This window comes from Neophocaena asiaeorientalis, unplaced genomic scaffold (assembly GCF_003031525.2).
Source record: "Neophocaena asiaeorientalis asiaeorientalis breed wild unplaced genomic scaffold, Neophocaena_asiaeorientalis_V1.1 scaffold302, whole genome shotgun sequence".
Taxonomy (NCBI): Eukaryota; Metazoa; Chordata; class Mammalia; order Artiodactyla; family Phocoenidae; genus Neophocaena; species Neophocaena asiaeorientalis.
This window is the reverse complement of record NW_020174038.1, coordinates 1,224,456-1,234,870: the sequence shown is the minus strand read 5'-3', so window position 1 is coordinate 1,234,870 and position 10,415 is coordinate 1,224,456. Positions and strand designations below refer to the sequence as shown.

The following is a 10,415-nucleotide window of genomic DNA, read 5'->3' as shown; positions in this document are numbered from 1 at the left end:
TCTCCTGGACTTTTGAGAATGAGGAATATGTGGTCTTTTATCTCTTATCTGGGCAGGGGCCAGCCTCCTCGATCATCCTGCTTTTATGGAGTTTCTGCTATTATGGAGTTTCTGTCCGCAGGGGAGAAACTGTTCAGCCTGGGGCCCATCTACCTCCTGCCTCAGTTCCAGCCAGATTCAGGAGGGGATGTGTTAATTTCTTTTTTCCTGCAGCCATTCACAGGGGGGCCTGGTCAGGATGTTTCCTGTGAGCTAAACAAAGGTATTTTAGCTTAACACTCAGGCGTGGGAGGCAGAATTCCTCCAGTTTGGCCATTATGTATACTTTAAGCTGTAGGCAACATCCCTTTAGTGATTAACTTGAAGCAAAAGCAATAGAATACAAAGGTTAAAGTAAAAGAAACAGATCCAATGTGGAGTCAGATTTATTCTTCTCTTTTACAGAAAGACATAGCTGGGTTTTTTTTTTAACCAAACATTAAGAAAATATCATTTGCCAAAAATTTGCTTGACTTATTTGAACCTGGATTCCTAGTACTAGAAATTACTGTAAGAAGGATTTTTAAAAATCTACCACATTAATGTATTAGAAGTTTAATTTCCTTATTTTAGGAATAGTTGATTTATGTGACTGTGTAGTTATCCTGATAGGCATTGGGAAGGAAGAAAATTTCCTCCTTCCTTCTAGGTTCTTCTGGCTGGCCTAAGAATTAGATCGACATGAGGCAGATTAACAGGAGAAAATGAAATAGAAATTTAGTAACATGTATACATGGGAGAGACCTAGGGAAAATGAGTAACTTGCTAAAATGTTTCAAGTCCTCACCTTAAAAACCATCCTCAGCTAAAGACAAAAGAGGATATTGAGGGTGGGAAGTCAGTTATGGGAAGTCACCAGGAAAAGCGCAGTAAACAAGGGTAAGGTTGTTGAGCAGATTTAAGTCACTGCCTTCTCCACTGGTAACTTTATAGAGATGTGGCCATCCTCTTTCTAGTACAGAGAGGGAGACAACCTACAAATGGAGATTTCCCTTACAAATGTAAATGTGTCTTACAAAAGGATAATTCCTACTTGGCTAAGAGTTTTTTCCACATCTGCTGTTTCTTAGAAAATAACCAGCTTAAAATAATTAATATGGCAAGAGGCAATGAGAACAAAGCTTCTTTAAAAGATGTAAGAATCGAATTTGTTAGAACTCTAAAGTTAGTAAACCATTTCATACTCTTACAAGAGGTGAAGACCTTTGCGATTACAGCCATGAAGGCATACAGATGCACAAACACATAGAGTGTAAAACAAAGAATGTTATCTGCCATCCAGTTCTATAAGGATCAAGTCATGAGCCACTGCAGCCGCTGACCTACAACACACGCTGAAAGGAATTCAGTACGAAAACCAGGATGAACCATTCAGTATTTTGGATATACAGACCCCTAGATATGCTAGTGAACACAAGTTCATGTGCCTGATGCAGAGCAAGGCCAAACAATATTGCAACGTCAGAGTTTAGGGCAGAGAAAGGTTTATTGAAGGGCTGTGCAAGGTAATGGGTGGCTCATGCCCCCCAAAACCCGGAAGTGCCCCGAAGGGTTTCAGCAAAGCTTTTTTTTTTTTTCTTTTTTTAAGAACTAGTGTTTGAGTCCTAATTTTCTTTTGGTTTTTTGTTTTGTTTTTTGCCATGCCGCGCTGGTATTGACTGTTATTGGCTGATATTGACTATTTTATTAAGAACTATTTTGAAATCAGGAGTCATCAACAAAGAAAACGGGTTGTGTTCTGCTTCTTTGAAACTAAAACATACTTTTCTATACAAATATCAGTTAGTCTAAGTAAGAGATAACACATTCTGGGCATGTCACAGTCTGTCCCAAATAAGGGGGGGGGAGGATGGAAGCGCCAGCAAGAGGCAAGTAAAAGGTGACTTACACAGCTACTGGAAACCCGCAAGGTTTGTCTGCGGCTGCCCTGTGCAGTAGGGAACCAGAAGTTCAGTGGGTGCGCTCTTGGCGCCCCGGAACTACAATTCCCGGAATGCCACGGGCAGGCTCCCCGGTCGCGCACGCGGCCTGAGCGCCTCAGGTCGGCTGCATTCATGGCGGCGCCCTGCAAGGCGGTGATCGTCCCCGGGAACGGGGGCGAGGATATGGCCACACACGGCTGGTACAGCTGGGTGAAGAGGAAGCTGGAACAGGTAGGAGACGCACCTCGCTGCACTGGGAGGTCGGGCTGGCGCGGGAGAGGCCGGAGGGCTCCCCGCTCCCACCCCCTTGTGCAGAGCCCTGCTGGGAACCCCGTCTTAGACTCTACAAGTAGTGGAGGAAGTTCAGCTGGTGAAACAGCCAGGAGGGCTCCTCTCTGGACTCAGAGTACAAGCTCCACCTCTAGAAACTGGAGACCGAGCCCGCTCCCCGTATCTCCTGCGGGTTCAGATATGGGACTTACAGATAATTCTACACCAGTCTTCTCTGCTCTCTGTCTCGGATTTTTTTTTTTTTTTTTTTTTCGGTACGTGGGCCTCTCACTGTTGTGGCCTCTCCCGTTGCGGAGCACAGGCTCCGGACGCGCAGGCTCAGCGGCCATGGCTCAACGGGCCCAGCCGCTCCACGGCATGTGGGATCTTCCCGGACCGGGGCACGAACCCATGTCCCCTGCATCGGCAGGCGGACTCTCAACCACTGCGCCACCAGGGAAGCACCTGTCTCGCATTTTTAAACATTTTAGTATGTAATATTGATATTTACAAAGGATGTATGTAACACGTACATACATTATGAAGTATAATGTAACCAACACTTGAGGGTCCCTCACCAAACTGAAATCTAGGAACATTATCAATACCTTCAGAGACACCTGTATGTCCCTCCATCCCGTTTCCCTGCCGTATGAAATTTTAAAAGTTTGTTTCGCTTTTAAAACTTAATTTAAAAAATTAATGTAGTTTTCAACCTATGTATGTATCCTTTAAGCAATATGTTGTTAAATTTGGCCTCTTTGTGAGCTTTATAAAAATGGCATCTAACTGCGGGCTGTCTTGTGCATCTTGATTTTTTTTTTTTAAACGTTCTTCCATAACTAGGCAATAAGACTGTTTCCTGAGTTGCCAACCTCTAGAGCTCTAGAGTGGGTCTCTAGAATAAAATTCCAGGCTTGTGGCTGAGAGCCATGGCTAGAGCTACAAACCAAAAGGTCAGGGCTGCAGCTGTCCAAGAGGATTGGATCCCCAACTTTCTGTACCACGTTTATGTACCACATTTTACCTACTCCCTGGAGCATAGTCTGATTGGCTCCAGGTCAGTTTGTCTAGAATCTGTTACGCCCTCTCTATATGTGTATGCCAGCGGTGATAAATGTACATGTGCAGTTGCACATATGAAGAGATCTGCAGAGCTGGCTAGATAGAGAACTACAGACAGATGGAGTTTATGAGGAGGGATTGTATATTCATATGTAATCCTGTAGCACTTACCCCACTTCATTTCATGATATAAACAACTACTTATTGAATTGATAAAGCTCATATCAGGTGTCTCATTTCTTATTAGCAAAGTATTAGTTGTAATTAAGCTCTTTATTATACCTTTTTTCTCCTCTCATACCGTAGATACCTGGTTTCCAGTGTTTGGCTAAAAACATGCCTGACCCAAGTAAGTTTTTTAAATGTGTCTTTAAAAAGCCTCCTCTTGTTGGGTTTTGATCTTGTCATTTTCCGGTAGAGAAGAGGAATATCCTAGCAGAGAAGCCTAAGGGAATACATACCTCAGAGTGAATGATGGCAAGTATTTGGGGGAGGAGGGTGCAAACCAAAAAACATGATAGAAAATTCTAGTAAGGATCAAGAAGAGCACCTGGGCTCGGAAGAATTTAATTTTCAACTTTGTAAGCAACGGATTTTCCCTTCTATAAGTTAAATCTTTTCAGGCAAAATTTATGGGTGTTTCATTTGAGGCAGAGGTATGACAAAACTTACAGCATCTCTATGAGATCCTAATATTAGAAAATGTAACGTGGCCACTTCTGTTCTGAGTGCCTATGACTTGTCTCAGGAATTTCCTTTTTGGGAAGAAAGAATATATGTGGACAGCAACTTGAGAGACAGTATTGTCAAGAGGATTTTTGTTTTTAAGTTGGAAAGTTTACATTAAACTTCAGAGTTACATTTTATTTTCTTAGTATTTCCTTTCAAGAAAATGCTAAAAAATAAAAACAAAACTATTTACCAAAACTATAGATTTGAGGCTTTCAGACAGCAACACATAAAACTTTGGCCCTGGGCTTCCCTGGTGGTGCAGTGGTTGAGAGTCCGCCTGCCGATGCAGGGGACATGGGTTCGTGCCCTGGTCCGAGAAGATCCCACATGCCGCGGAGCGGCTGGGCCCGTGAGCCATGGCCGCTGGGCCTGCGCATCCAGAGCCTATGCTCCGCAACGGGAGAGGCCACAACAGTGAGAGGCCTGCTTACCGTAAAAAAGAACAAAAAAAAGAAAACAAACAAAAAAAACTTTGGCCCTATTAAAACAGCCCCATCTTCCATTGCGGTCCTGCGGTTTGCTGAATGGTCCTCTGTTAGAAAGGTGGGCAGCGCTGGACTGAGACTGTCCCTGTTGAGTGACGGACTCTTTCTTTCTCCTGAACCTTAGTCACAGCTCGAGAGAGCATCTGGCTGCCCTTCATGGAGACGGAGCTGCACTGTGACGAGGAGACCATCATCATAGGCCACAGTTCTGGGGCCATTGCAGCCATGAGGTGTGGTCCTTATTGAATTGTCACCATCCCCCCTACCCCTGTGGGCTCCAGTCAAGCTTGCTTGGGCAATACTTCGTGCACATCTTAAGTTTACACTGCAGAGGAGACAGTGAGTAGTAACATGATCTGTCCTAATTCCTTCCTGGTTTGATTAGTGGATTAAAAAGATACTTTGCTCTTACTGGGATACAGTGACCCTTCTAAAACACAAGTGCCTCCGAACCCCAGCAGCTCCCGTCACCCTCAGAAGAACTTCTTGGCCTTCAAGCCCCCCGCCCCTGATGTCATCTCTGCCGTCTCCCCTTCGCTGCCCCCAGCCTGGTTTACAGACCTCAGTGCAGTTCCTTGAACACGCCAAGCTTGTGCCTTTCTTAGGCCTGTGCTTGCCGCTGTTCTACCTGGACTCTCTGTCCCCAGACACCTGCGTGGCCTTCTCCTCTCTAGGTCTCTGCTCCATGTCCCCTTTCAGTGAGGCCTTCTGTAATCACTCCATGTGAAACAGCAGCCTCACACCACCGAATCCTACCCCCTTTATATCTTATGACCCCCCTTATTATCTGTAGCACTTTTCACCACCTGACATCCTATTCATTTCTTGTCTCTCTCCTGCCAGTCGAATGTAAGCTCCATGAGGGTGGGGCTTTGTTCACTCTGACACGAAACCCCGGTGCCTGGCAGAGTGTCTGGCATATGGTAGGCGCTGATAACTCCCCGTTGGAGGGTGGAGGCTGTTACCCGCACCGCCCTCCACTCCCCCCCTACCGCCCCGGCCAGCCCCAGCCCCCGCCCCCAGGGGTCATGGGTGCCTTCCTGCTGCTCACCATTAGAACGTCACCCTGCAGGCTTATAAGGCCTGGAATGTAAGGATGGAGCTGGCTGAATAGCCTGTTAGGGTTGGGTTTCCTCTGTATTTGTGAGGCTAGATGACAAAGGATTATGGGGTTTTTTTTGTTTTAATTAATTAATTAATTTTTGGCTGCATTGGGTCTTCGTAGCGGTGCGTGGGCTTCTCATTGCAGTGGCTTCTCTTGTTGCAGAGCACGGGCTCTGGGCGCACGGGCTTCAGTAGTTGTGGTGCATGGTCTTCAGTAGTTGTGGCACTTAGGCTCAGTAGTTGTGGCACACAGGCTTAGTTGCTCTGGGGCATGTGGGATCTTCCCGGACCAGGGCTCGAACCTGTGTCCCCTGCATTGGCAAGCGGATTCTTAACCACTGTGCCACCAGGGAAGTCCCAGGATTATGGTTTTTGTGTGGCTTCTTATCCCCAGCAGCCCCTCAGGATGTCACGTGAATCGATTGTCAGAGAAATCTTGCCAAGTTCCATAACCTTTCAGCCACACCTGTGGAGGCTACGAGAATAATGCTTTCCTATGTGGACCTACAGAATTGTGGTACATAGTGTTTATAAGCTGCCAGGGGTTGTCTGGAAAATGAAGAAAGCCCTTTATGCTGAAATCTGTGCTAACCCAAGGCCAACTGAATTTTTCTCAGGCCGCTGGCTAATAACGATGTGGCTGCTTTTAAAGACTGCTGAAATTTATTGTAGGATTGTCAGGAACCTTCTAAAAATTAACTTCTAAAGTTAAGGTAGGCAAGGAGAAAACCAGATGCTAAAGCCACGGGGCCTAAGATCATAGGGGAACAGGATACAGAGGACTACCCCACAGTTACTTACTAATCACAAGGGGGAATTGTGTCTTTACAGTGGAGGGATCTGAGGGGTATCACCCTAGGGAATCTGACAGTCTCAGCAGTAATGGGACAAACTGGCATCGTGTGCCCATCGTTGTGGAGGAGTGGGAAGGACACAACATTGCCTACGTAATGGTCTTGCCAAAAGTGTTTCACCTCAGCCTAATCATGAGGAAACAAGTTCAGTTTAGGGGATAACGTACAAGAAAATGGGCCTAAAATTCTTAAAAGTTGTCAATCTCATTTAAAACAAATTTAAAAGTGATTGAAGAGTCATGAAAGCAAACGCGTGATCTTTGACCAGATCTAGGATTGAAAAGATGTTTTAAAGAACAGTTTGGTACAACTAGGGGAAAATGAATACAGGTCTTGGTGCTAAATTTATTAGGTGTAAGAATGATACTGTCGTTACCTAAGAGCACAGCTGTGTTCTTAGGGGATATGTGCTAAAGTATTTAGGGGTGAACTGTAGCAAAATTAACGAATCTGGGTGCTTGTTCTCACTTTTTGGTAAGTTTGACATTTTTCAAAGCAAAAGATTGGGGAAAAAGTTTAGGCACGAGAACAAAATACCAACCCTAAATCTTGCCTGGCACCAAGGCCTCCTAGAGCTCTTACCTTTCTAGGTCCTTCCTTAGCCCTGGCCTTTGCTCAGTGAGGGAACTGTCTACAGTTAGCTGAGTGTCTGTTTGCCGGGCACTGTTCTAGGGAACAGGGTCACAAAAATCGAGAAGGCTCAGACCTGCCCTTGAGGGATGCCTGTGGGGGACAGAGGTAAGACAACGCAAACAAGCGTGTGTGAGAGAGGCACAGTTCTGGGATGGTACAGTCCCAGACCACTTGCGTCTGTCACCTGGGTTGGGGAGGTGGCACGCCTTAGAATGCAGATTCCTTTGCCTCACTCACAATCCTCTGACTCAGATGCTCTGGGCTGAGCCTGGGAATCCACATGTTAGCCAACCAAGTAATGCCGACGAATGCACACATCAAAGGGAATGATTACACTTTTTATGTTTATTCAGAAAGAATTAGGGAAGAGGTTTGCACTGCCTTGAAAACAGAGTAGAAACTCAGGTAGCCCAGGTGAGGTAATTAACCACCGGCCTCATATTTCTGCATTTTCCTTGCTCTGTTTCCTACTAACCTCAGCAGCCTATAGCATGTGCTTTCTGTAAGCTAAATCAAATGAGTTTTGGATGGCTTACTGACTTTCTGGGACCAGATTTAACATTAAACATCAGCTACACCATTCCTCTCGCTCCAGGTACGCAGAGACCCACCGGGTGTGTGCTATCGTGTTAGTGTCTGCGTACACGTCTGACCTGGGGGATGACAACGAACGGGCAAGCGGTAAGTCTGAAGGCAGAAACCGGAAGAGCCCTTCCTGTAGCCACGGGGCTGCACGCTCAGGTAGTAAAACAGCACTGTCTTCCAACAGATTAACACAAAATCTAACAGCACATGAGGAATATTTACCACCCATCGTTAGGTACAAGTTAGGCACTTAGAGAGGGCAGTGAGCCACTATCTAACCCGTAGTCTAGAACTGAACCCCCGAGCCCTATCCTCCCCCTTCACCAGTAGCTATGGTATCAAGCCCTACGGATCTGAAAACTGAAGAAGGGCTTCTAACTCAACACTTGGGCTCTGATTCTCTTGAGTCTCTGCCATGGTCCTCACTAGAGTGGTGAGAATGGAAAGTATCCATGACACTGAGAGGTTGTGTGTTCTTCTCATAGGATACTTCAGCCGCCCCTGGCAGTGGGAGAAGATCAAAGCCAACTGCCCTCACATTGTGCAGTTTGGCTCCACCGACGATCCTTTCCTTCCTTGGAAGGAACAACAAGAAGTGGCCAACAGGTTGGAAGCCAAATTGTACAGATTCACTGACCGTGGCCACTTCCAGAACACGGAGTTTCATGAATTGGTTAGTGTGGTCAAGTCCATGCTGGAAGTGCCAGGATAGCCAGGGTCGTTCCTGCCGTTGTGCGTAAGGACATGGGAGTAGGGCAACGATCAGGTTATGAACAGATGACAATCATCCATTATCAGATGAATAGCAGGCATGCAAACCAGATCAAATTAAGGTCCAAAACACGTTTCAATGTTCAAACTAAATTACAAACAGTATTTTCATTTTCCATAGAACCTACATCTCAAATTGCTCTGACCGAAAACAGTATTTTTCCCATTTGATAAGGGACATGGGACAGCTTAACCACCCTTACCTATCCAAAGTGAATAGACACAAACGAAACCCAGGTTTCCTGATCCCTAGTCCAGATTAAAAATAAACAGGTTTCATGTTATGCTGTAGGAGTTGCATCATAACATGTCCTTAACATGTTGAGAGAGTGACACACAAGGAGGTTGAGGCAGGGGTCTGCAGGGTCAGGCAGGGATCGGTCTAAGACCAGACTGGCAAGGATTAGGGCGACAGGGAAAACTACTGCTGGGCCCTGTCTGGATTGTTGCTATGTGGGAATTTGGCAAGGCATTGCCAGTTTTCTGATTTTCAAGGAAAGAAATTAATACACTTTTGTATTTAGGGACCATAAGTGTATGTATATATAATCCACACGTACATGAATTACGTTCAGTCCACAGACATATGGGTTGTTAGTTGGCAACTGCAGCGTAAATAAAAAATTTGCAAACACAGCAAGACACAAAGGCCAAGCCATCCATGTGTGACCTCTGCTGTAAGTATTCACTTAGCCAGTGCTTTAGAGCTTGAGAAAAGCCTGAGAAATAGACATGATGTCAAAGGATGAAGTCATGGGAACAGTTTGGATTTTGTTACAAAGTCTTAAATATTTTTAAAAATGATCTTTCCATATCTCAGATTTTGTTCTGTAAAGTGTTCTACCTTTTAATTTCCATGGTCCTTTATATCTCTTTCAGCATCATTCCATGATTTTTCTTCTAATCATACTCCCTCAAAAATAACCCTTTTTCATTTTCCAACGTTTTTCGGCTATTATTATCCCTACGTAACATCTCAAAACAACTTCCAGTAAATTCACACCTGATATTTGCTGCAATAATGTGAATTCCCACACTGTTCATACCTAACGAAAATTCAAAGCCATCATTTGAACCTGAAAAGGCTTTTGATTTCTAGATGTGCTCAAAAAATGTCAGGAGAGATTCTCTAAATTTTTAGCAGCAATTATCTTAGGCGATGGGAATTTTGGTAGTTATGGTGTGGTGGACGTCTCCTTTTTACATTATACAACTGGGGATTATTTGAGTTTGTGCACTGTCTTTTATAATTAAAAATAAAGATTAAAAAGTTTATTTGACAAGTTAGTGAAAAACAAAGTAGATAAATCCATTGAATACTTTTCTTAGAGAAGCTGTTTAGCATTGATTTGACCAAGCCTATAATCAAAGCTTGATTCTATTTGAATTATTTGGAAGTAGTCATTGTTCTACGTATTCTCTGCCTTGTTTTCTGAAGTCCTTTCTTAAAAAAATTTACAAACTTATACAAATACTGTTCATAATACTTTATTGTCCTCTTCCTCTGTAGAAAAAACCAAATATATACAATTGAGAAATAATTTGATATTCTTTATTCCTATAAAAATAACTTGAGGGGGGCCTCCCTGGTGGCGCAGTGGTTGAGAGTCCGCCTGCCGATGCAGGGGACACGGGTTTGTGCCCCGGTCCGGGAGGATCCCACATGCCGCGGAGCGGCTGGGCCCGTGAGCCATGGCCGCTGAGCCTGTGCGTCCGGAGCCTGTGCTCTGCGATGGGAGAGGCCACATCCCTCTGCGATGGGAGAGGCCACAACAGTGAGAGGCCCGCGTACCGCAAAAAAAAGAGGGCTTCCCTGGTGGCGCAGTGGTTGAGAGTCCGCCTGCCGATGCAGGGGACATGGGTTTGTGCCCTGGTCCAGGAAGATCCCACATGCCGTGGAGCCGCTGGGCCTGTGAGCCATGGCCGCTGAGCCTGCGTGGCCGGAGCCTGTGCTC

At 45.2% G+C, this 10,415-nt stretch overlaps 1 protein-coding gene across 1 annotated transcript; it reads left to right on the top strand.

Annotated features, from left to right (window-relative positions):
- The first annotated feature begins 2,070 nt into the window (after positions 1-2,070).
- RBBP9 (RB binding protein 9, serine hydrolase) lies at positions 2,071-10,001 on the top strand. The gene is made up of 5 exons (XM_024753737.1): positions 2,071-2,192; positions 3,603-3,645; positions 4,638-4,743; positions 7,700-7,785; positions 8,175-10,001. The coding sequence occupies exons 1-5, from the start codon at positions 2,094-2,096 to the stop codon at positions 8,399-8,401; spliced, it is 561 nt and encodes a 186-aa protein (XP_024609505.1). The 5' UTR covers positions 2,071-2,093; the 3' UTR covers positions 8,402-10,001.
- Positions 10,002-10,415: the final 414 nt, after the last annotated feature.

Bases quoted from the DNA above. Each gene is read 5' to 3' on its own strand.
- RBBP9 (XM_024753737.1), top strand. From the start codon at position 2,094: ATGGCGGCGCCCTGCAAGGCGGTGATCGTCCCCGGGAACGGGGGCGAG. The intron at 2,193-3,602 runs GTAGGAGACGCA...CTCATACCGTAG, and splicing joins TGAAGAGGAAGCTGGAACAG to ATACCTGGTTTCCAGTGTTT. The intron at 3,646-4,637 runs GTAAGTTTTTTA...CCTGAACCTTAG, and splicing joins TAAAAACATGCCTGACCCAA to TCACAGCTCGAGAGAGCATC.